Raw genomic sequence first — 27,826 nt, 5'->3', positions numbered from 1 at the left:
CAAGTGGCAAGGTAGATGGTTCAATAAGGAGAAAGCAAAGAGGGTGAGGGCTGGGGGACAAACAGATGGTAAGAAGAACAAGAAATTTAGGGGGGAAAGGGGCAAGAAAAACAGGAGGTGAGCAAATGGTTAAACAGCAGCTGATCAAAAAAGTTAGTCAGACATCCCTATGAGGAGGAGTATCAGATCGTTGCTTGGGTATCATGTCAAAAGGAAGGTCTGTGAGGCAACCAAACTAGAACAGTATCCACGGTTCTAATGAGAGTTAGTAGATAGTCAGTAAAATCGGTGTGATGTGGTCAAACCTTTGTTACTCTGTGTTTAATTGTGCAGTGGAATGAAAAACTGATTTTAGGGGTGGCATATTATAGGCTCAAAGGCCAACTAAGAGGGCATTAGCAGTGTCTATTCTGGAGATGATGAGCACATGTACAGCTGACTTCAGCTGTTTTCTGAGGAACAGGTGATTGATTCTTTTCAGTTGGCAAAGGTGGAAGTTTGAAGCTTGGGCAATTTTATTCACTGAGGAAACTGAAGACAGGGAGCTGTCAGTAAGAAAGAGGAGGGCATGGTCGACACTGTTGAATGCTGCAGATAAATCTAATAAGACTAGACGGTAGCAATCCTCCCTCATTCAGCATGTGGTGGATGTTGCATCTTTTCAAAATTGCTGTTTCTGTGCTGTGGCCAGCTCAAAATTCAGATTGAATGGGAAGAGTAGACTGGTATTGTCAATATGTTTGCTTAATCAACAAGCCGCCTTGTGAGGGAATTGGGTTGTTGGTTGAGAAGGGTGAAACTCTACTCAAGCAAAAGTCACAAACTTTGTCAGGGTGAGCAACAAAAAGTCACTAAATTACCTGTGCTTAGCCCTCTACTCGCTTGGCACAAAAGCAGTTAGGCTTAACTTAGAGGGCAATGTGAAACACAACACAAGAAAAATCCCACAGCAAAAATAGAGTACATTTTAATAAATTGTTTTACACAATAAACAATAAAAATCTAATCAGTAGAACCGGAGTTATGCGTTTTTAAAGTTTTAAGTAAAAAAACTAAAGATAGATAAAAGCACCAACTGCTGACATCTAGTCGTACGAGACCGGGGCAAAGTCGAAAGTTATGGCCAACCATAATGGAGCACTTGTCGGATACATGAAGTGGATTGGGCCCGGTCTCCGCTTACCATCAGATTTAGAAGAATTTTTGAACTAGATTGAGATAGAGATAGAGAGGAACTTCATATCAGAGACTTGAAACAGAGGCCATACAGAGCTGAAATCATCTTCCTGCACTGACGGCTACAGGAAGGCACATCTAGCCTTCACTTGGTGGGTTTATCTTTCATCCTGCCAGTGCAGACGAGAATAGTAACTTTGATGAACATTGGTTCTATTGTTCAGACGAAGTATACAGGTGTGAACCGTCTTTGAAACTTGAAGTAGACATATTTTTGATGCTAAGTTTAGCTTAGTTACTCAAGAGAAAGGTGGGTGGGGTCTCCAATAGTCATATAAAGAAAGCTTTATGGTATTACCACAATGTCTCAATAACTTTTATTATTCACCCTTCTGGAAAGTATTATTGCCACTATTATGCTGGTTCTGATTATAGTTCTGATTCATATTGTGTGCACCTGGATACAATTTTGCTTTTAAAATGAATCTTATAAAATATATTCCTGGTTTCCTAGTTTTTTTGAGTGTGCCTTTCAATGATGAAAGAGGGTTTGGGTTCCACTATCAATTTCTGCGATACCTCACAGGATTGATTGTTACCTAAAACTCATCTCACTCAATTATTGTTAGTGGATTGTGTGGTGTTTGCAGTCCATCTAGTTTTCTGTCTCGTGTCGGACATTGGGAAGTTGTCAATGTCCTTAGTGCTAGAACATCTAAAAAACCTAATAGCGGGCTGTGTTTCTGGAAAAAGAAAAGCTAGAACATGTTATCATTCCTGATTTTCTACGAACTCTCCTTTTTCCGAAATCCCCTTTCTCCATTGCTGAGTATTTCGAACCACTCTTCAAATGCTGGATTTACTGTAGTTCACTTTCACCTTGATCTAATAAATTCCAAATCTCCCCTTGTAATGTAAGGACTTCCAAATCGCTACTTGTTCAGTCTAGAAGGTGCACTGGCACCTGACTTGGACAGAGTCGTGCTATATAAAAATATGAAATTAACAAACAAAGAAATCAATTCACAACATGTGATCTAACACACTCCTGCTTTTTTCAGTAATTCTGACACCCTGGCAAAGGCGTAATGAAACCAAGACGGGGAAGAAAAGGCGGCTGGATGGTGAGGTGAGAAAGGAGATGGAGAGGCTGCAGCAACTTGCTAATGAGAAGTCCAATGCAATTCATCAGTACCTGCTGAGTGGAAATGAGAAGGTAAGACATGATATCCTCAAGTGTAGCACAGAGAGAAATAGCAAGTTACCAGCCACCCTACAGAGAAATGTAGGGTGAGTGATTCTCAATGAGACTAATGGCCAATCAAGTCCTTCATGCACTGCTGTTCAATGCACCCCGCACGGTGCTGTACAACACCTTATTTTACACACTTGTATTGCATAAAGGAAGAGGTGGACACAGTAATATAATATAAATTGAGGAAGTATGACTGAAGCAGTCTCAGTACCCTGTACCTGAGGAGAACCAGGTGCCTGCCGTTACGGCTAAAGGACATGTACGTGTGCCATGGAGTGTTCTTGCAGCATCATCTGATTTAGATTTTAAGGCTGGAATCCGAATAGTTTGCTCAGCTACATTCAAATTCACAAATGTTTCCTAAAAAGGACAAGTCTGTCCGACTTTTTTAGGTCTGGTATTAACTGCGCTTTAGGGCTTTTCATATCAAACCTATTGTCTGCAAAACATACATGTTGTTCTCAAGAGTACCAAAAGAATGCAGCCTTCTTTCGGTCCTCATTTGTCCATTGCATCCTAGCTTTCTCATTGGTGGAATTAGATGCTGCAACATTTACACATCCACCTCACAGAAAAAGGCCATGTAGATGTACAATCCTACAGGAAAAAGTGCTGTGCATTTTGGGGCTTCTTGCACTGGGCGAACGTCATGCAGTTATTTAAAATGTACTTCATGTAGGCAGAATTAATGTAACAAAAAAATCCAAAAACGAAATCATATTAAATCACGCATCTATTCTTACTGAAGTCAACCTTCTTTTTGTAATAAATATTTTTTATTTGCATAATAATCCATTTTATACACTGTATTTTTATTAGTCCCAGTCAGGTCATATGCGCTTCAGCGTCCCCAAACTACTGTGGCTTCATAAAAAATACTTTTACTCCTAGACACAATTACCACAGCAAATAGGTACATTTTGCCTCTATTCCTATTCCCTTTGCATTTTGGCCACATTCTGCTATGTGACATCCATGGGTGCAATTCAATAAAATAAGCTAGCCCTCATCAGATCAAAAAACTGTGCTACATCTCGACAAAGTGTTGACTTTTTTAGGGCTAAATCACTCAAATGCATTTCAATTCATGTACGTCCCCAAGGCTAGTATGTGGTTTTATTTTATAATGTACTCTAAGTCACTTGTATGTTGTTCTGTATTTGACGTCAAACATGAATTCACTTTCAATCAAAATGTAACATTACTGCCAATTAGCCCAATGATAAGATGCAACATTCAGTCACTTCTGGGACCTGTAGTTTTACTTTTCTATTGTAGTTACTGACATACAGGTTCCAGAATGCTGAGCGCCGCAGGCTGAATAAACACTTCTGTTAAAAGCCAACCATGTGACTTTTGGCTGAATGGTGGGTATTTTAAATAAAGTTCAAATATGATGTGTACAAACACAGATATGTTTTCATTTGCTATAAAGATATGAATGGGAGCCCAAAAGCAGGTAGGAGAGGGTTCGTATTAGAGAGACAGGTGTGGTGTGTGTGGGCCTGTGTTTGCTGTTCATTCCAACATCTTTCAATAAAAATAAGAACAATAGTCTAAATAAGTGGGACCTTATAGGATTTTTGGTGAAGCGAGTTAACTTTGCTCTTTCTTGCAATATAGCCCAGAAATTTTACGCTGGTGCTCCCGTGTTTGTAGTTGGCAAGATCTCATAAAGACACAGAAATCCTACACATTTGAAACAAGGATTGTCAAAGCCAGTAGGTCTACATTATGCATAAGTGTCTTATTAATCTCCGCATATTTGAACGCCTCAATCAGATGATTGGTGTTGGCCACGACAAAGCAACCCGGTATAAATTCTAGCAAGAATCGTAGCTAAAATTTTCACCAGTACCTTATAATCAGAATTTAACAGGCTGGTTGATTGTAAAGAACACCACCTAGCTCCTAAGTGAGAGTTTCCCACCTACTCCGTGGGGAGATACAAGGGCCAGAATGAACAATTATGAAGTTATCTCCCCTTCACTTAATGGGGATCACAAGTCTAACTCCCCAGAGTGGGAAAAAACTAGACGGACTGAAATGTCCTTGTCCTTCTAGCTGCGACCGGCGGTGCCTGAGGCAAGAGGACAAAGAGGGATTCTCCCGCTTGTTTAGTGCTCTTATCCCTTTTCCCGGGGGGGGGGGGGTCGCCTGCGCACCTAGGTAACGCACTAAGATCTTGCCCCTACCTTCTCGTATTTCCTGTAGACCCCTCCCACTCCCCTTGACCACATGTGCACTGGACCGGCCTCTCTCTTGCCGCCTCTCGCCCGAAATGCCACTAAAGGCCCCCCACCCCTAGACGGGGGGGGGGGACCTCTCATTGTACATGTTTTCCTAATTCTGGGGTGTTTAGCACTCATTTTAAAACATGTTCTGACTGGAAGTGAAATGGGAAGGGAAGACCCACACTGGGTTGCTGTTCAGGGGTAATGAGAGCGGGTGGGAGGCAAAATGTAGGGCAATATGCTGAGAAAGGCACTGCTTTTTCCCCATGCCGATCAGAGTCAGAGGGAGGGAAGGGGTAATCTGAGACTTTGCTCATTGCAGGAGCCGATGCATTTACAGCTGTGTTTTCACCCCCAGTAAAACTGGGCCTGGTGTTTACACATCCCTGGTGATGGAACTGCAGATACATTTTTTGCAGCTTCCGCAAAATACAACCCGGTTTTAGCCTCCTAGACCCTGTGGCTTAAACACAGGCAGGAAGTCAAATTACCAACAGAACAGATTGATACTTATCTTCATATGATGGACAAAGCTCTGGTCTGGCAGTACCATACATCAAGCATCCCAAAGTAACACCCAGACTCTGAACACCATTGTGGATGGAATGATTATCAATACTGTACAGCTTAATGTTTTTGAGATAAGAAAATAATCCAGATGGACTGGGCTCCTAAACTGATGGCTTCGATAAGTGTCGACCCTTTCCCCAGGATGGTCCTCACACCAGATATCCAAGACACCATAATCTTACCATTATCATGTTATGGAGTAGAGATTCGAATTGTTCGTCTTACCCCTTTCTGCTGATGAACCTATATTATATTTCATCACAAAAACACTTCCCACAAGATCAGAAGAAAGACAACACACTTCCAACCTCACACTCTACACGATGCGCCATGCTATCCATGTAGGCAAGCACTTCAGCACCCCACATATGGGTAGTAAAGACTATATAAATATTACAATAAAGTACAACATAATATTCATCCTCTGAATTTTTTTCATTTGTCCTCTTGCCAAACACAGATTTCTCTACCTTCCATTTTTGGACTGTTTTCTTCCTACTGTACAGTCCTCATTATCTTCTGATCCAAACCGCTCGGTGTCCCCTCACTAATGCGTGCCGAGACATACTTTCTGGTGATACTACGCTTTTCTCCTCCTTTACCTACTTCTCCAAAATGTCTTTGAATTCTCACACTATCTCATAAATTTCATTCTGTCTGAGGGGTAGTAACGCATCACAAAGAGTACCATAAGCGGATCTCTGTCAGTTGTGTGTTCAGTGGCTTTGTTTCAGATTCCTCGTTGTCAGTAATGTATTCTTGACCAAATTAGAATGGCCTCTGTAAACTTGCAGTAGTTGTAAAAGTATCCTGAAACCTGCTCAAAGTCATCAGCATGAGTCCAACCGTATTCAATTTTATTCGCGTGCCTCCTCAGGACACATATGCGTCTGTGCTTGTGCCTGGCACACTGGTTCCCATGCTCCTTCTTGAATATGTGCGGTCCTGTTTTCATCTGCTAATGCTGCTGTGGTAAGAGTCGCGGCTCCTCGTGGGAGTGCTGCGGGGCGGGTGAGGGGCAGGGTGGGGGTAGTAAACTCTGGCATAAGGCTGAACGGAGTTCAGTTAATAAATAAACAAATTAAACAAATTTCATTGTGAGCACTGCAATGCAGCGATGCAATGCAGCGCACACAATGACATTAATTTATTTATTTATTAACTGAACTCCATTCGGCCTTATGCCGGAGTTTACTACCCCCCACCCTGCCCCTGCCCCGCCCGCCTCACCGCCCCGCAACACTCCCATGAGGAGCCGCCCCTGGACTAAGCTAATTCAACCAGGAGTTGTCTGTATTCTACTTGTTTTCTTTCTCCATATGGTCCATAACCTACATTTAAAAAACCATTTAAATTCTTGTTAAATATCAACCTCTCCTGTACAAATGCATACTGATTTCCTTATATTCGGACTATAATCACAGACCTGCTGAACTTATTTTGATGTTCACCAATATTGCAAATACGTTTCTGCTATCAAACACTTTCCTGCGCCCATAACATTCATAGAATTTTTCCAATAGTAATCCTATGTAAGGAACTGTGAAGATAAGGAAGTGTGTTTTATATTGAGAAAGTTTTTAAAAAAAAAATATTTGAGAAACTGATGAAAAAAACCTATTTATTAGGGGGTTCATTTTATCTTTACTTTTTCTTCGGCAAAAATCAAACAAATATAAACATGAACCTTCAATCTTGGCCTCCTTCTGATATTTCAGGTCCTGCAGGGTGTTCTGTGAGAGGTCACCTCTCCTCATCCCCCCTCTTCCTCCACTTTCCCTTATCTTTTTTTCCCCACTTACACTTTAAACCTCCTTCCCTTTCCTTTCATTCAACTTGTCTACAGTGATTTTCTCATTCCGATTAATTTTACGGGTTAGTTCATGTGCATTGAGATCAGTGAGTGTTACGTTAGTCAGTATAATAAAGAATTTATTTACATACTCACGCTTGTCTATTCGTTTGTAGGTTTTAGAGAAACAGTAAGCATGTTTAAAACCAACATTCATAATTTGAATAAAACAACATTATTGAACTCTGGTTATAAAACGAATTCAAGAATATGATGCAAGAAAATCATCGGAGAGCGGTAGAAGATAATATGCTGAATTCTCGGCTGCGGAAGCAGGAAGATAGAAAAAGACAAAAAAGTTTTGAATATTCAACATTCTTATATATTCAGCCAACATTTAAAAATATATGTTATGACTAAAAACAGTCTGGAAATGGGGAACATGGGAACATCTACTTGCATGGGATTCGAGATTTGCAACTATAATGCTCGTATTAATTTGTGTTGGCAAGGCTTTTCTCTCCTACAGATAGAGGTCTAACATCCACCTAGTTACGGAAACAGGTATAGCAAATGCCAATATTGCAAGGACAATTTTGCAGGATTTCTGCACCATTTTCATCTCATGTCCAAATCAAGCAAGTATTAGTAGTCATTGTAAATGTAAATGTAAATGTAGTTGAGCTTATATAGCGCACAGCTACCCGCTGTGGGTTTCCCGGCGCTTGCTTAGGGAACCCGTCCTGGTATTCCCCTGTGAGATAGCAGGGTATCCACAAGGTGAAAGTCAGGCATCCCGCCGCGAGGGGCCGTTGTGGAGATTAAGCAAGCTATTGCCCAGAGTCGCAGAGTGTGAACCCGTGAGTCGAGGAGGCACCGGGGCAAGAATTATCGAGTCCGTGGAATTTTTAACCCAAGACCCACCGAGGCGGGGAATTGAACCCTGGTCCAGGGCCGATCTCAGCTTCCGGGTCTGCCGCCTCTAACCCCTGAGCCACACTTCTCCACATTGTACAATGGTTGTTATTCCTCCTACCATATATTCTCTACCCTATCTCCCATGTTACCGTTGTATCTGCTACATCAACTGGGTACTCTAAGGGCCTGTAGTCATCTGACTGCTACCCTGACTTACTTACTCATTTTTCAGCTCATCGAAATGTCTCTTGAATTCAACCTCTTGGATCTCATCACTCAGTCATGGAGGTTCCTCAAGGTCAGTCAAGCAGTTGGTCTCATTGTTAGTGTGCATGAAGTAGGTCCAACTAGGGCCTGAATATTTCCAATTGACTTGTTTTTCTCTATTGGGTCTCTTGAGTTCTGTCAGATCCAAGTCATTGTCACTGAATTCTGTCTGCGCCCGATTCTCTTATTCTTCTCGCTACCTTCTCTCATAGACTCTAATCTGTTAGTCTTAGAAAGCTGTCTTTTCTTCCAATTTTTATCCTTGGCCAACTTTCTCCAGGATGCATTTTTCCCAGAAGTACTGTTTACTTCTAATTCATGAGGGACTGGCTCACTTTTGGAAGAGGAGTCTTCCTTCATCTTTTCTCTGTCCTCGTCCTCAGACTCCAACGTACTTGTTTCAGGCTGTTAAGTCTCAGTCTTCCAAGTGTTTTTGCTCTTCCTGCAGATGCACAGCCTCAGTCTGGAGTCTCACGTTTTGGCGACTGTGGGCTATGAGTTCTCTCTCTGCTCTTGGAGCTTTTGCAACTCTGCTGCAGTTTGTGGAGCTTCAGATTGGTTATCTTCCTCCTCAGATGCTTCAGAGATTTCAAATCAAGATATGCTCGGAAGATTAATTGAAGTAGGCTCTTCTTCTGCTTGTCTCACCCTCTTAAGATGGGAGGCATGTACCCAATTTGGCAATCCAGAGCACTTTATAGCGGTATGGGTCATTAGGATGATCTGGTACTGGCCTTTATACCTTTCTTCCAGACAGGACTTGTGGACATGTCACTTCACATGAACCCAGTCTCCAGGGCTCAACTCATGGCATGGGGCAGCACTCTTGGATGGGGCTGCAAAGTCAGCCTAGTGAGAGATAGAATGCACCACATCAGCCAATCCTTTGCAATTCTCAAGGACATAATCATCTGTGATATTCACAAGCACAGCCACTAGGACTGAAGTGATTCTCATGGCTCTCCCCATTAGAACCTCATGAAGGGATAGTCATGTTCTCCTGCAAGGAGTACTTTAAATGCTCATGAGTACCAAGGGAAGTGTGTTGGACGGTTTAAAAGACGTAGAGGTGCCTGCCTTGGAAAATGTTGCTTTGATAGTCCCTTTTACTCTCTTTACTATTCCTCATGCTTGTGGTCTATAACTACAATGATCTCTCTGATCAACCCTTAAAAGAGTGAACCTTAAATGCATGACTTTGTTTATGAAATTACTTCCTTGATCAGATTCTGGATGAACCGGCATGCCCAAACAAGGAATCAATTCCCTCAATACTAGCTTGACAACTGTCAGACTGTGGAAGTTATGGAAAAGGTTTCGTTTCCGGGTCTCTACTCACTTTATAGCGCGAACATTTTCCCGCATTTCAATCGCTCTCCTTTGGCGGTGCACTGCGGTTCATTCTGCGATTTTCTTACCCTTAGGTAAGGTCCTTATGGCGCTTCTTACCCCATAGTCCGACTCTCTCATTTTTTCACCCACGATTTCTCATGCTTATTTATTCTTCTCTTTTCGTTTTCGTTCCACAGAAATTTATCAACCTCTCCACATCGAGGTAAGACATAGCAGCTTTTAGCTCTCTTAGCATTACATTCGGCACATTTCATGCATATCCTGCATGACGACATACAGTCGACTAGAGCCCTACATTGTCTTTTTTCTTTTTTCCTCTCTCAAGCAGATAGCGGCTTACATACCTTCAGGTAAGCGTGGGATCTCATCCCTTTACACACCGAACCCTCTTTTAATTCATACGCTATATGCCCATTTCACGCCTGTTTCTTTGTTTCTCTCAGAGTGCACCTCATAGAACCATTACACAGGTAACACAAAACTACTTGTTTTCCCATTAGTAAAAACAAGAGATTGAGCCCTCTATTACGCATTTATTCGTATATTTTTGTTTCTGTTTCAGATTGGCCCCTGACGAAGGAACCGGCTGGTTCCGAAATGCATTGGGCATTTGTATACATGTTGTTACAGATCTGTTAATGTTACACATTATTGTTTACATGTTCATGAAAGTATAATGAACAACAATTACTGTGAATTTCCAATATGTTAATCTTTATTGACAAGCATTATTGTAATAATGTTATATTGTACATATTGACACGCACATGAAAAAAAGTTAGTTGTAACTTTGAGAAATAAAAGTACAACTTGCCTAAAGGATATATAGTGTCGGTTTAGACACGTTGTGAACAGTGTGCAGTTATATACAGGCTCTCACCCTGTCAGTAACTTTGTTTTGCTTGGTAGAAGGGGACAAACTTCTACACAACTGCTGCACCACGCGGTATATTTTCAGTCTAAAAAGGAAAATCAGACCATCAAAGGAGTGCTCCCCCTTTTACATAACTTCCTATTCTCCATTTTGTCCAATTAGGAGTAGCACCCACATAAAAAATGTCTTTTGATTCCATAACAAACATTACGGACAATAGAGCAACGACCATGGTTTATACGTCTGACCAAGCTACGGAAATTTATGCTTTAATCCAGGAAGTCAAAAGTATGGACACTCACAGCGGCTAAATCTCACAGCAACTTAAACAACTTGAATACATCACCAGACGACAACTTAATCAGCAACTGAATGCATCCACATTGGTGCAGTATCACAAGGCCAAGCGGATACCTAGAGGTCTGCGTCTCTCAATAAAACCCATGTTATTTCGCTTTCATCTGAATCCAACCTTCATGAATAAATGGTACTCAATCCTCAATAAATGTTCTCTGGACCTCATTCTATTAATCATAGAGGAACTCTCAAAATCCATTAAAGAACTCGAGGAAGAAATTAATACACTCAAAGGGGAACTTCAACTTAGGTTAGAGCACGACACATGGAAAATGAACTTGGAAGGTCTAAACATAAAACTTGACAAATACAGCAAAGAACTTCAAGAGGGGAAACTTAGAAAATATAGAAGAGACACCATTGACTGTAAATTGAATGAGGTATAAACCTGGGCCGAAATATACGCTCGTAAAAGATTTGAACAACGCAAACCATCAACTCATTCTTCGGAGGAAAGTTTGGTTACTGACAAAGACATCTCTTCATCCAGAACACCAGTTCAGCCAGGTACATCAATTTCCAGTCAACAATCATCAACTTTGGATTCAACTGAACATATCCAAACCACGAGAGCTGTGTCTTTTTTGTCACAGGCTCCGGATCAAGGCTTACCACCAGCTCAACAGAAAGAGAAAGCCAATACCACAGACCGACCAGGCGAGGAAAGGGGAGGAAAATCGCTACGCAGCGGGAAGAACATTCCCTAATTATCAATATCTCCTCCACAGATTTAACACCTCACCAAAAAGCAGTGTTAAACAAAGGGCTCTCATTTGTACCAACAAACTTCACGAATGTCCTGGAAATTGACGTAGCCTTGTTCAAATTTATGCGCACGTTACGCCTCCGCCATTTTTTTTCAAATATTGTGACCCCAGAACCATCTCAATCCACTACAACACCAACAAAATTTAAACCTAGAAGCACCTTTCAAGCCCCAGTGTCTCACAAGATGCTAGACACTTTCGAGATCATGGTAAATAAAGATATACAAAACCTGAACCTGACTAAGAACAAACATCAAAATCTGACCAAAAACGAAAGAGTCATCATTAAAACCATAGCAAGTAACCCTAAAATCACTATTCAACCAGCTGATAAGGGAGGAGCCATTGTTATTATGGATTCTGAATTTTACCAACAACAAGTTACTAATCACGTAAATGACCAAAACATATATTTACGTCTACAAACAGACCCGACAATGCAGCTCCAAGCTATTCTACAAGACATTCTAGACAAAGCTCTTACATTGGGTTGGATTGATGAATCCACTAAACAGTTTCTCACCACTTCAAATCCTCGCAGATCCCATCTATATATGATACCAAAGATACACAAAGATCTGCAAAAACCACCATTTAGACCAATTGTATCAGGATGTGGGTCACTGTTTGACCCAATTGGAAGATATTTGGATCATTATCTCCAGAAGTTCGTACAAAATTGGTGGTCTTATATGAGAGACACAACGGATTTCCTCACAAAACTGGACAACATACAATCTAACATTCAACCTTCTTGGCTACTTTGTACAATAGATGTCGTGGCACTATACACCTCAATATCCCACACGGCAGGAATGGAGGCGGTTGAATGGGCCATTTTACAAAGAGGTGACATCACAGCAGATAAAGTGTTCCTACTACAGCTTTTACACTTTTGTCTACACCATAGCTATTTTAAATGGGATGAGATGTACTATGCTCAGCTCTCGGGAACCCCTATGGGTTTTTCCGGGGCACCGTCGTATGCCAATATCTTTATGGCGCTGTTTGAACAGGAATACATCATGAACATTCCCCAATGGTGGTCCAATATCTACACATACTGTCGCTACATTGATGACATCTTTCTTATCTGGACAAACTCCAAACAACTATTGGAGAACATGATCGTAACACTGAATTCTCATGATCCCAGGATTGAATTCACCTATAAGATCCATGCACAAACCATCGAATACTTGGATGTCACAATCAACAAACCTTCTGAAGGCCACAGCTTGACAACATCAGTTTACATCAAACCAACGGATCGGAACAATGCATTAGAACATTCAAGCTTCCACCCCACTAGTCTTATCAACAATCTTCCTTACTCTCAATTCATCAGGATTAAACAAATTTGCTCTGATACACAGGACTGTAAAGCAAAGATCGCAGAGTACAAAGAGAAATATCAGCATAGAGGTTATCCTGAAAAAATCCTACATGAATGTGAAAAAAAGCCATGCAAAAACAACGCAGAGAATTACTCACAACTACTAAGCCATCTGAAAAAAATAATGTGGTGTTCATATCTAAATTTTCTACGAGCTCAATAGCTATTAAGAAGATTATCAACAAAAGATGGGAACTTCTATCTAATGAACCTGACTTTAATAACATTTTCCAGGAATTACCATTGCATGCTTATACAAGAGGTCAAAACCTCCGTGAACTTATAGCACCAACCAAAACGAACAAAAAAATAACACCTCAAAAAGGAACCTTGAAATGTCAAAATTGTTCAAACTGCAACAACATAATTTTGGGCAATGTCTTAACACATCCAACCACAGGCAAAGATATAACTCTTCGACATACCAGTGATTGTAATACTACCAACGTAGTATATGCCATTAAGTGCCCTTGTGGCAAAATGTATGTGGGAAAGACGGAACGCAAAATCAAAGTACGCCTTAGAGAACATAAAAGCCGAATCAGGACCAAGAACGTAAACTCCCCACTGGCCATACACTGGAATGAAGCTAATCACTCTATATCTCAACTTAGGTTTCAGATTATTGAACACATCCCACCACAACATGGAGTAAACAACCACCTTAAATTATTGCAGAGGGAGGTTTACTGGATAAAATACCTAGACACAATGCTTCCAAGAGGATTGAATGACAGGCTAGACATGTCATGTTTCATTTAACATATAGACTACCATACCCTAAACACATCCACAGACACTCTATTCATTGCATCCTCTAGGATCTCGCCCACCCATCACACTCACCATGATTACCATTGCACTTATACACCGCATACAAATATGTTCTTTCCCGGTACTATCCGGTTGCAATATCCTGCTCTACATTAATATCATCATTTGTGCCTATTGTTTTTACCGTGGAGATACCACCCATGGTCAGTATTATTCGAGTTGCTGTATTCAGTTACAGTTCTTTTCATCCTCACCATATCCCCCATTATTATTTCATTATTTTATTCATATCGTTTTCCTCACTTTTTCTCTTTTACTCTTTCTCACTGAACATTTATTTCCCCTTTTTTCATTTCCTCATTTGTCACTCTCGTATCTTATCCACTAGTTTATCCCTCCGGTATATTTTTGCTATCGTCTTCTCGTTTCTCCGCCCAGATTCGTCATTGCATTCATCCAGTTTCTCTCACTACACACCGCACTGTTCGTTTTCTCATTACACGTTTTTTTTAAATATATATTCATTACATTCTCCCCATAGGTTTCAGTATCGTGCATCTGCTTCTCAAGCTGTTCTAAGATGGCGTCCTTTTGGCCGTGACCTGTTGCCACTTCAGTATCAGTCCGTCTTTCTTGTTTTCGGTCCGGTTTCGTTTCCGGGTCTCTACTCACTTTATAGCGCGAACATTTTCCCGCATTTCACTCGCTCTCCTTTGGCGGTGCACTGCGGTTCATTCTGCGATTTTCTTACCCTTAGGTAAGGTCCTTATGGCGCTTCTTACCCCATAGTCCGACTCTCTCATTTTTTCACCCACGATTTCTCATGCTTATTTATTCTTCTCTTTTCGTTTTCGTTCCACAGAAATTTATCAACCTCTCCACATCGAGGTAAGACATAGCAGCTTTTAGCTCTCTTAGCATTACATTCGGCACATTTCATGCATATCCTGCATGACGACATACAGTCGACTAGAGCCCTACATTGTCTTTTTTCTTTTTTCCTCTCTCAAGCAGATAGCGGCTTACATACCTTCAGGTAAGCGTGGGATCTCATCCCTTTACACACCGAACCCTCTTTTAATTCATACGCTATACGCCCATTTCACGCCTGTTTCTTTGTTTCTCTCAGAGTGCACCTCATAGAACCATTACACAGGTAACACAAAACTACTTGTTTTCCCATTAGTAAAAACAAGAGATTGAGCCCTCTACTACGCATTTATTCGTATATGTTTGTTTCTGTTTCAGATTGGCCCCTGACGAAGGAACCGGCTGGTTCCGAAATGCATTAGGCATTTGTATACATGTTGTTACAAATCTGTTAATGTTACACATTATTGTTTACATGTTCATGAAAGTATAATGAACAACAATCACTGTGAATTTCCAATATGTTAATCTTTATTGACAAGCATTATTGTAATAATGTTATATTGTACATATTGACACGCACATGAAAAAAAGTTAGTTGTAACTTTGAGAAATAAAAGTACAACTTGCCTAAAGGATATATAGTGTCGGTTTAGACACTTTGTGAACGGTGCGCAGTTATATACAGGCTCTCACCCTGTCAGTAACTTTAACTGTCAGACTGTGACACCTCCCAGTGGAATACGGCTAGATCCAACGGGCAAACAAACAAACAGTGACAAATAGCTGGTTACATCGGTTGAAAGGGCCATCAGATCTTGCCATGCAACTCATGGTCAGCTCAACCTTTTTGCTAACATTTTGCTGTTGACACATAATACATCTCTGTCATGAGCTTGTTGCCATGTTTCGAAATTAAGGATTGTACCAATACATTTTGAATGTTAACCATCTCCACTATACCATCTTGATCTACATGAGTAGGGCCATGGATGTGTCTTACCATGGCAGGTAACGTAGACTCGGGTAATACAAACTTGCCATCACTTAACACCCAAGTGTCACTAGTATTTTTTGTACATCCTGCCTTTTCCAATTTCTTTTTCCAAAATCCACTGGCATCATGTTGTAACTCCCTCAACTCATTAATGGTCTGCACAGCGTTCAATAACATGCTTGAAACTGCTTTTGCTTCCACAGTACATGATTCATTCAAGTAAAATGTGTTGGACTCAAGAGCGATTCCCTCCAGTGATAAAATAATTGCTCTTCTTATGTGCAGCGCATTTCACAACTGCAATCTCCTTTGGTAACTGGAGAGGATTCAACAGGTTCAAAATGTACATGCTATTCTTCTCAGGAGAACCAAATGAGGTAGGAAAAGTGCACACATTTAAATACATGCATAGATAAGTCATTAATATACACATATTATATGAGCCTTTATATGAAATGTCTATTAGTCAAGAATACAACTCACACGTATATGATTCATCTAAACACGTACACCTAGTGTGTTAATTCTTTGATTACATGATGAAAATATCTAGCACTTCACTTTCACGTTATTACAATTTACGTTCTAATACCCTAATGTTAATACGACAACAGATTATATGTGGATGCGGACTAACCAAGGTTATAATGCACCCCTACAAATAACAGATCAACGTTGCGCTCCATCAACCACAGGGGTAAAATTGGTAATCCATTGTCTGCAGTAGCCAACCATGCCCAAAAACATTCCTACCTCTCTCTGTGTGGTCGGGAATCTCATTTTGAGCACAACATCAATGCCTACCTTCACATGGCTCCCTTCACAATTTAGTTTCCCAAATATTTGACTTCTTTTCAGTACTACTGCATTGTACAGGGTGGTCTGGACCTTAGGAGCTCCTTTAAAAAGTTGTTATGCTCATCACTTTCTGACTCTTCTCCTGTCTTCTTTTAAGGGGTGGGATTCTATTGCAGAGTAAGCACCTACTGTCTCATTGGCATCCTACCTCCTCTTTTCACCTTTCATCATCCTGCAAGTTTAGCCATGAATAAAACTTATTGCAGGTTTAAAATGCAAATCTCTTTCTATGTTTCTTATTTGCTCCCATAGGTTTAATGCCTCAAATTGAATGAGTCTAGGTTGACGCTTTAAAACGTACATAATCTTTCTCAAATTCTCAAGTCTGGGTAAGTGGAGCATGCCACCTAATGGTAATTGTAATTCTCCATCTATCTCAGTATATTGATGCCATTGTTTGAGCCAGGCATATGTGTGTAACCCTTTCTTTGCCACTATTTATCTAGCCGGTGCCTTCGGTGGGAATTGTTCCTCTTTTTCCAACTTTTTGCTTTTTAGAGGCCAGTATCTGATTCTAAATGTCATCTATAACTTCGCCTAACCTTTCACTCAAGTCTCTCTCACTCGGGGAATTCACAGCTTGTCCTTCAATCACATCATGACCAAGTCAAAGGTCAGCTAAATGCAATGCGACTCTTGCCATTTGCTAGCCTTTATCTGCCCAGTTCCCTATGACCTAAACAATCAGTGCATTGTTGAATTCTCCAGACTCTGCTCTCTCTAGATTTTCAATGTTTTCTGCCTCTTCGATATGGAATGAAGTCTCTACAAGAACAACTGAATCAAAAGAAAATTCTCACATCAGCAGCCTCTCGACCTGTGATAATCTGCTCCTTCCCATGCACATAGGAATGACCAGTAACGAACCTTAATTAGGACAATCTCACAATAGCAGAGTTATATCCCTCTCTTTGGTGTGACTGATAGTGCTTCACAGTACATATCACCTTAGCAGGCACTACAGCTACCTGTTTGATGTCCAAGATACAACTAAAGTGCCTATTGCTGACATAAACTCTTAACAAGAAATGTATACAGCACAGAAGAAACAATAACTAACGTTCCTATAAATCCAAGAGTCAAGGCCACTCAATAATGTGATTCAATGTTCATCCATTGCAGCTCAACATTTCATTTTTCACAACAAAGTAAGTGAGAGAAAAGAGTGTATGGTTTGGCAAAATATCATATCTTGCATTGTGTTTCAGAGGGGAGGAAGGGAGCCTGAGGTGGGCGAAAAAAAAGGGAGTTGGACAATTCAGGCAATTTCAGGGAAACAAAGTTATCTTACTATTCAATGAGCAAAAGAGTATGAATGTGAAAACAATAAAACAGAGCAAATAGATAACAAAACTGAAGGATGGGTGTTAACCCTAGAATTAAGGAATCCCTTAATGTAAGCCCACATATTGATCTGAAAGTAGCCATCATTTCAATACAGGCAGTATCCCCAAATTTCTACACTCTTTCACAACCCTTACAAATGTTCTGTCATTTATTAGCTATTAGTCCACATTCTTCTATCTCTGTTATTTATTTGCTCCCAACTCTTAGCTTCAGTCATTACCCTGAGTTTATTTACATTTAGATGACAGAGTTAAGGTGGACTATAGAGAAAGGTTCACCGCTATTGTAGTGAGTTGTACATGATTGAGTCACTGACTTCTCAGACATGCACCGACAGCTCATTATGAGTTGATCTGCCATATGGTGCAAACTCCCCTATTTACATGAAGCTCAATTCATCGTACCTGCACTGTTTAGTTATGATAGAGAGGGTGTAGGTTACAGGGTGCACTTATAAGTCAGCAAGCTCTTACATCTGTCTATTGATCTAACACTATATAACACAAAGGAGATTTTAAAGTGGACCTCCATTGTGAACCAATCTAGCCAGCTAGCCCTCTCATACTTTTGTTGTGGTGAGCCATATACAGAAATTCAATGGATTTTGACATATTCCTGTGTGCTTTTCTATGTGTCAGGTGTCAAAGATAAGCATACATGTTTGTTAATAGTGTGATCCCTTGTGCTGAAGTACTGATATTGTACTTTTTTCACGTTTTAGAAATTCTCCAGAAAGCTTTATTGTATTCATATGACATTTTGAGTGTTTCTCCGAGGTACGGATATGAAATGCACTAATTGTAAGAGATAAATAACCTTTTTCTTTTTGACTACAGCCTAATGTCTTGCAAATATATGACTAGTAACAGGAAATCAATTTTATGACCTCTTAAAAGGGACCAAAATCCTGAAGAATGCCCTCGGCCTAGAGGAGCCTCACGAGTACAGGCAGAAACGGATCCACAACTTTATACTAGCACCAAGGATCAAGCATTATATGTGACTCTTGAGTCTTCCTGATTTTATTGAAACTTATAAATTTAGTTTATATCAGAAATTCCGTTTATGAATAAGTCCCAATGTCTTGGAAAAGATTCAAAAGAATTGAAGATATCTTATCAGTTTACGATTGGTATACTTTAAAGCCAGCATTGTGTGATCGTGAGACACATTTTACTATTCGTACCTGCAGTGAGATCTTAGTTTAGTTTTGATTAAGTTGACAGGATTGGTTTGGGCAATTGAAGAAACCATGGGCCCAAGTAGTGTGCCTCCTCAAGAAGTAATAAGGCTGAGTGTTGCTTTATCAAAGAATACACGTCATTGGCTGGCTCCAGTTCAAACCTTGATTGTAGTGTTCCTTAACAGTGTGTTATCAAACTTCATTTCCAGGCCCTGGTCTTACCAGTTTGTTTTAACCAAATAAAGGCTTTTTTTTTATAAGTGAGTGGTGCATGGTGGCCTCTAACCAAGAAAAGGTGTGCTGTCATTGACTACACGATGTACAAACACTGTTTCATGATTTATTTGTTAATTATGTTGCAAGGTCTTGAATTCAATGCATAATATGTAGTGAAAGATTCTGGTTAAGGTCGCTGGTTTACCAATGAAGTTTGTTTTAAAATTGTGCCATTTTTAAATTTCGTATTGAGTAACTAGTAATGTGCGTAGTTTGTATTTTAACAGTAAAAATGTTATGGTGTATTTTGTGTGTGTTTGTAATATACTGAATAACTTAAAAATCATACAGATATGTGACCAACTGTAAAAATATGCACACGCTTTCATGGGTTATGTGTCAAACATATCAACGTCCTCTTAATTTCAGGTTATAGTGTGCTCATACTATGCGCACCATCTCTGTGTTTTCAGTCTGGAAACAATGACCCACATGCACACGCTTGAGAGCAGGACATCAATGCTCTTTTTACATCATGCTGCCCTGACATACACCGGCAGCTACCTGGCACTATCCAACTACAGCGACGATGACAAGATCAGCTATGTAACCCTTTGGGATTTGGAGTCTGGAATGGTAATCTCAATATTGGCATTTCTTTTTAGTGTCACCTTGTTCATTAGCATACATTTTAAAAGATGTTGCTTTCAACTTTATTTATCAAGACATCACAAATCTACTGTCATGTTTGACTGCTTAGTAATCTCTCTAATCTCTGAAACAGTTGAATGGGTTTTACTTTTGAGAAGTTGGATAAACATAGTTACTTCCGTAGACTTATGTCAAAACAAGGTTGTCAGAAAAAAGTTAATGTAGGTGGGAATATTTGTAGTAAAGGTCGCTAGATGTAGAGGTTGGATGCCAAATCAACTGTATCTGTTGTACTTCATTGTTTGGAATAAATGGACTAGGCAGGTTATCATTAGAATATACATCTAAATGTTCTTCCTCTATCTGGGTAATTACAGATTAAAATGTGTGGCACATGTTTTCTAATAATCGTGTAATCTGGAGAGTAGGAGGCTGTTTTGATATTTAAATATCAGACTTTTGGTCAAAGCCTACACGTGTGTGGCTATTTGGTTTACTCTACTCTTGTTATACTCTTGCTAGTATGGTTAGTGTTTTTTGCTTGTTAGGACTGTTAGGAGTAGAGAGACGAGAGGATGAGGGTAGGAGTTTATTTTGACTTTTTCTTAAACTCTTTCACTCCTTATAAAACCCCTTCCTGTAACAGACACTGTTTTCATTATTACTAGTATAATATTTTTATTAAATGTATCATTTATGTTTACATTTCTATTTGTGTATTGCCGGATTTAGTCTATTCAGGTTCTGTGAAAATCTTTGAGTGCTGCTTTGTTGATCTTCAGGGGTGTAATGTAATCCCCTACACGCAAGCCTTCAGGGAAGCCCCATTTAGCTCAAAGCCAATGTATATCTGTCAGATATGGGCAACGTAGGGGGCACTCATCACATTCTGCAGGGGGGGGGCATCATTTTGCATTACACCACTGTTGATCTTAGGTTTATGGAAGGACATTTTCCATAATGTCATCTCCAGTTCAGATACCCTTCAAATATTGAGGGCTATATCTGTCAGTAATTTCAATAGTTTTTAGGTAAAATTAATGTACCAAAACAGACAAAATATGCATTTTGAGGCTCACATACGGCTTCTTTATTTGAGAATATACTAAAATGTCAGTAAAGATTTAGCACTTGCGACTGGTGGAATCATTGACCACTTTGTAGGAGACATAATCTTGCCATACATGATCCTAATATACACGTAATTGGAGGCTTTTGCGAGTATAACACATTTAAATATGGTAAAGCTCTGCGTAAAACCTGGCCAGATTGGTCCCCGAGTAGTCAAAAAACGCATTCTCCTGGTCAGAGATATGCGGTAATTGACCACCAGTCTAAAGTAACTTACTCTGCAAGTACGGTACAACTGTGAAAATTGTTACGTTAGCCTGCCAAGACCCCCGTTTAACACTACATCCCAGTGGTCCTCATGTTAATTGATGAGACCACCTCCAATACTCAGCCATCCCCAGGTTTATTACAGTCCTGATGAGACCCTATCTTGGAAAAGGGTTGAAATGCCTTCAACAAACTGAAAGAAAGACCTGACCCATTTGTGAACAACACACTGAGAAGTTACCTCTGTGTGTTTCACTTTATGAAATAGATTTGGCTGTTTTCCTGATAAAATAAACAATACACTGTATATACTCACACAATTGACCACAGTGTTCCCTGTTTTTTGGATTTGGTTTCTCACATAGGGTTATTCTTTTCTTCTTTCTTTCGAAAGTCCTTTAGCAGTCATGTATTTACACATGTTAAGATATTTCATTGTCTAGCTTATGAAATAAAATTCAATTCGGCTGAATTAAATCTAACTATAAAATACTGGATATTTCTTTGAACTGAATGTCTACATAGATTAAATCTAGACAGAACCTCGTCTGTCAAAAATAGAAACTTAAATGTTGATATAGATTAAATCTATGTAAGAGAAAGACAATATTCCTTTCAACACGGAAAACATCTTCTTTTGAGCTGATCAGGCCAGGTAGAGGGTTACTTCAGTTTGTTTGCTGCAGCTCTTCCTGGCAAGTTGCCTTGAAGTTTGGAGGATTTTGCCCAAGTTTGTAGAGGCACCTTCTGTAATTTATTGACTGGGGGAGGGTTTTAATGGACTGATAGCTGTCAGCCGGCTAAATCATTATTGGGCAAACATATTACTTTCAAGGAAATTCTCTAAAACATTTAAGGCAATGTGCTTGCTGAGTCATAGCACATGATTTGTCTTGTTTATTTAGCAGTGTGATCCAAGTTAGCGTATAGCTATTTTTTGTGTAGGTTCATGGAGAAGCCCATGCAAGCACGGATCTAGTTAGAAGCCTGACTGGTACAGTGATCTTCTTAGCACTGTTAAGTATTTCAATAGGGCTTTCTGTGAATTGGGCCTTTGATACCCTGTGCCTTAAGTTCTTCTTCTCTTTCTCATTGATTGAAGTGGCCATCCCCTGTGTCCTGCTTGAGCATCATGCAGAGGTTTTCCTTCTTCATCAGCTTTGCTACTGCCATTTTCATCAACAGTGGATCACAACTGTGAGAGCCTGGCATGCTCTTAGCATCGACACTGTGGTCATTTTGGGATGTGGACATACTCCAAAGGGGCTAAAGTGTTTGAAGCTTGCGTAAGGGAGCTTAGTACCTGGCAGAGTAGATCTTAGTAGGACGAAGTCTATCTTTTCCAACCTAGTATGTCATAAACAGGCAATTATAATTGATTGCGAGGCTAGCATAGTCAACAAGGCTTGAGTCTGCTGGCTGCTTATTGTAGTATACTTGCAGCAATTTATGAAGCAGTTCTTAGTCCACGGAAAATGTAGGAGGACATTCCTCTCTGGAGCTAGCAGGTCCAGCACATGATCGCCCTGGCACTTGGCATCTGACCTCTGATTTTTCTTGACTTCACCAATAAATTAAGTCCATGGTCTTTAAGTCACCTTTCGTCTATGTTTTAAATTGTTTTGATTTACATAGGTTGATGCCTCGAATGCTAAGGCCAGAATATTTGGTTACAGTTAGGAAGTCACCCATTCTGTTCAGCACATGATCGGGGCACACCTTTTTGAAGCTGCAGATGACACCTAGTCCCTTCATGAACTAAAATAGCTTGTGCATTTTACATGCTTAAGGACTGTCTTCTGCATGCTAAACACAGGATATCTATAAACAACCTCATCCTTATTTGTGGTTTAACAAAGGTTCTTGTCACTTGTTAAGAGTGGTGGAATTCTGTGTTCTGGTTTGCATCTATGGTACACCTATCAGTTAGGATTTTATACATTGTTACTGATACCCAAATAATACCTGAATTTCAGGTTAGATCTTTTAACAGCTTCGGATTCTTTCACCTTCAAATTATTATACTGTTTTTGGATTACATTTCTTACACTATGCAATCCTTTTCGAGATTGCCTTTTGTTTCATTCAGAATAGACTATGAGAAGACTATTTTAATCTTTCCCATAAAACAGCTCTCACGCCTTGGATGGATTAAAAGCACTGCAGCGCTATTTTCTAATGAATATCTTCAGCACATACTACACAAATAAAATCATAGCGACTACAATCAGATATTATGTGATTCAACATAGAGCTTCTGTGCCAGATATTTGATGAGCGCCATAAGGATATTCAGTTGAAACCAACACAGAACAATCATTTGCAATGCAATAGGTCTTGTAGTTACACGAGTTAAAGCTATTGGCATTGTAAATGACAATGCCTTTTATTTATGTTTTTAAAACGAAAACAAATATAAAAGGCATTGTTAATTGCAATGTCATTAGCTCAAACTCGCGTAAATGCGAGACCTATTGCATTGCAAATGCTTGTTTAACTCTGCAGCAGTACCACCATTTGCTGCCTTTGATTTAACTTCAAAGAGACTCGTTATAGTTTTTTCACAGTCTCATAATTTCAGAACTGACGCATTTTCAATATGCTGTATAACGAAGAAAGTTGTTGCTTATTTAGCTTGTGCACCTAACAACTATTGGCAAAGCCAATAGTCCTGGCTTGCTGTAGGTGTATTGTTACTTTTTGTATTATTTATCTGGATGCAGTGACATAAGCAGCAAATTTACCAGTCGGGCGGCACACTATGCTAAGCACAGATTTTTTAGTTTACATGCTTTTAAGCCACACCCTTAATTACACCGGCCACGCCCCTTTGAGAGACCCCCTAGTTTTCTCATCCCATGTAAAGCCCTGTCTGCAGCTTAAAAAAAAAAAAGGTCGCCGGTAGCAAATGTGTTTAGTACCAGTTTCGCAGACCTTTTTGGTCAGTGCTGTGCATGCATGGGTTAGCTTACATGCCACGCTGTATGAACTAACACATGCTGACAGGATGCCCAAATACCCCGACTGCTCCAAAATTCTAGAAAATATTAAAACAAACGATCTTTATAATTTTAAGTTATGTAAAACATAGCGCTGATACGGAGGCATTTATGTGTGTGTTTTCATTGGAAATGTCTTTCTTTGACATGAACACTTCTCACATTTTCCAGGTTAACGTTCCTTGTTTCCCTTCTTCAGTGACAGGAATTCCGTAAAATCAAGCTGCACTTTTATAAAAGCGTAGGCTCGGCGCTGATTTCCAATTGCTGGCGAAGCCCTTACATACCACTTGATGTCAGCAGAGCAGGCATGTTTGCCCCGCCGCGACGCGCTCTGCTGCCCTGTTTATTATTATTATTGATTAGAAATCTGCAGTTTGTCAAACCTTCTTTTCCCAATCATCCGACATAAATGGCCCTTGACTTTAATGGTGCTGTAGATTTAAGCACCCACTGGCCGTCCTGAACTTACTCACACATTAATTTGCCAAATGTAATTTTGTTTCCCCTCTCCCCGTTTCCCGAATTGCTAAATTAATTACCTCCGTCTTGCTTTTTCGTTTTCTTGCACCAGCCGATACCGCTGCTGAAACAAACAAGCAACGCTTTGGTTCACTGTAAGAGCCTGGGGACAGTTGTGAAATTAACAGGGATGAAAGGGGACAGGAGATGTGCATGCGTACAGAGTGCACATTTCCTGTCCCCCTTCAGAGGAGACGCCAGAGAGGAGACACCATGCGCGTGCACATCGCTTGTCCATGCGCACACATGATTTGTCTCCCTTCCGAAACCAAACCGACAACAATAGTCTCGCCAAGGCGAAAGCAGCACATGCGCTGTGTTCGCTAGGCGAGACCTAAAAACAGGGGATATTTGCACTGAGTCTCTGGAGCGGGTGTTGAACTTCACACACATTCAAGCCACTTTGATCCCACTGCTCCAAAACAATTCCTGGAATCAGCAAAAGGCCTATTCCAGCATGGGTCCGTAAAGAACTTGCCCATTAATAACGCGAAGCCCCTATAGCCACCAGAACGTCGTGAAAAGTGACGTGGCAGTGATAGGGGCTAGGAAATATGCCGCTAGGTCTCTTTACAGTGAAACATTGTAGAAGTCCATTTCACTGAAAACGTGGGGAATCACAGGAAAACAGTATTACATTTTCGAGAAAAGAAAAGGGGAAACAACTGAACAAAAAATCATCTGTAGAAGAATATTCAATATGTTGCTGGGTGTGCATGATAGAAGGAAGTGTACGTCATTTCAGAGTAAAGAAAAGAGGAAAAAACAATTGGACAAGTTAGCCGTAGGTAAACATTCGATTTGTTTAAATGTATTAGCTAGTTACCCATAAAAGTGTCCTGGCTTTGACACAGTGACTTGTAAATCTTTCCATCACTTTTGAATCCATACACACTTTAGCTTGTTGTGCTCAGCCATCTGTTTTTAAATTCTTTACACAGTGAAACTGATAACACTCGGCTGCGTTTGAACCTATAATCATCAGCAGTTGCAAAGCTAGTAAACCTTTCTGCCTGCACGCAGTTCAGCACTGGCAGTTGCAGCCAGCATTAATCGCGGGCGGGGGCGGCGGGGTGGGGGAGATTGCGCGGGAGTGTCACGCAGGGAAGGGGGTCTTAATACATTTTTAAAGTCCCGCGTTTTCCTGCTCTCCTCCTTCTGGCAGGAACATGAAGCAGGCAGTCTCCCTCCCCTAAGCCAATCACAATGCTGCAATGGCAGCGTTGTGATTGGTTGGGACGCCGACCAGCCAGGCACCTATGGGGAGGCCATTTTCTCCATGTAGGCTGCATGCAGCCTACATGGAGAAAAGGCAGAGTGCGCATGACTGGTTTGGTCGGTCCCAGAGGGTCGACCAGTCAGTGCCCTCAGCAGTGGGCAAGCCACTTCTCCCCTGCCCTAGAGCAGACCGGCCCACCCGCCCGCTCCCAACTAAACCCTTCTGCTTTCTCACAGTGCGAGAAGCAGAAACATAAAATGGTAGTTTTACCATTTTATGTTTCTGCTTCTCACACTGTGAGAAAGCAGTGGGCAACACTCCTCCGCCCTAATGGAGGAGCCACCCCTGAACACTTGGTGTGCTGTAATAAATGAAACACTATCCTCTCAATAACAGAGATCATGGTGGTCGGAGCTTGTACCAGCAGCAAAGAATCTTACCTTGACCCATCTGTGGGAGATCTTTATTCCTAGGTTTTAAAGATGTACAAGGGCTTTTATTTCTCTCAGATGGCCGCAAAACACACAATACATCTCTGCTCCCCCGCAAAAGGATGAATAACCACCTTTCTTTTGAATGCACCCTAAAATATTCCTCTCTCCTTCTAATTAGGTGAATGTTGCCCACTCTCTGCACTGCAGAATCCCTAACTTCTTGCAACAGTAGGCCATTTCAATGGTGGTGCTTGAAAAGCACACCTACAACGTAACATAAAGTAAAATGTATTTTCCACAGTTCAGTAGTCTTGATAAAATGTTTCCAGCTACTTTTAGTTTAATTACCATACCTGACCACTTGGGCTCTTTATGGTTCTACTCCTTTCACTCCTTTCTTCTCTCACCCTATAATATGTTTGCTACATACCAAGACATTTGAATATACCAGCCGCCTTCAACACGGAGAAGAAAACATTGGTGTCTGCACGTTCTCTACCCTGCCCTTCAAACGTAAATGAACCCTGCAACAGAAAGACACTACAGACCCGCCACTTCTCAATATAAACTCAAAGCTGAAGTCCCATTGTTCAGTATACCGATTCCTTAACACTTTTATGCTCTTCGCAGAGCTGACATCATAGTCAACGAAATCTAAAGACAACATAATCCAGGTATGTGTCCCCCCAGATATGATCCCGTTCAAGGACTGCACTGATGAGTATTTTTTAAGAGATTTTTCATGATGATCCAGAAAAACATCAGAAAAAATATAGTATGGAACAAGGGATTGAGCAGTAAGGAGTATGGAAACAGGTAGAAGTGATAAAAAATAAAATCTGATTAAAGCCTGGCAGTCACTTAAGGAGTAGTATATCTATTTGCAGGGCCTCATAGTTGTTGGTTCTCTGGGTTATGTATGAATCATTGTGGCCAGTTTCAAGCCTCTTGTGGCCAGTTGCAAGCCTCTAGAAGCCTCACATGATTTTTTTCCAGTTCTATAAGCCTCACTTGGAGTATTAAATGCGGTTCCGTAGCCAACATTTGGAGTAGTGTGCTTACTTCTGGAGGTCATGTGAAGTACTGTGGCTAGTTCCTGAGGCGTTGGGGTGTATTCTGTCCAGTTCTAGAGAATGTATTTCGGATTGCACATATCCAGTTCTACACTAGTCTGGAATATATTGTGCACTTGTAAAGGCCTCCTTTGAAGTATTTAATACAATTCAGGCAGATACAGTAGGAGTACTGCAGGTCCTGCGGGAGGCCACACAGAGTTGGTAGTCTTATTTTTGACCCTGGGCAGACAACTACGCTACGCTCGCGTAGTTTGCGTAGTTTGTGCTACTTTGCGCTACACGAATTGCATGTAGCATAGTGCAAAAATGCGTAGCGTAGTTGGCATTTTTTGCTTGCTCGCGGTCCTCAACGTCAAGTTGGCGACCGCGAGCGAGCAAAATGA

General features: G+C 40.6%; 1 protein-coding gene across 1 annotated transcript in view; it reads left to right on the top strand.

Annotated features, from left to right (window-relative positions):
• Positions 1-27,826, top strand: part of LOC146862667 (uncharacterized) — a 457,539-nt gene that overhangs the window by 389,493 nt on the left and 40,220 nt on the right. Inside the window, exons 29-30 of the mRNA XM_085641888.1 lie at positions 2,238-2,392; positions 19,634-19,840. Coding sequence (XP_085498014.1) covers positions 2,238-2,392; positions 19,634-19,840 — 362 coding nt within the window. The remainder of the gene's footprint in view (positions 1-2,237; positions 2,393-19,633; positions 19,841-27,826) is intronic.

Source organism: Triturus cristatus, chromosome 2_2 (assembly GCF_964204655.1).
Source record: "Triturus cristatus chromosome 2_2, aTriCri1.1, whole genome shotgun sequence".
Taxonomy (NCBI): Eukaryota; Metazoa; Chordata; class Amphibia; order Caudata; family Salamandridae; genus Triturus; species Triturus cristatus.
Note: the sequence above shows the minus strand (reverse complement) of the source record. Positions and strands in the feature narration are given on the sequence as shown.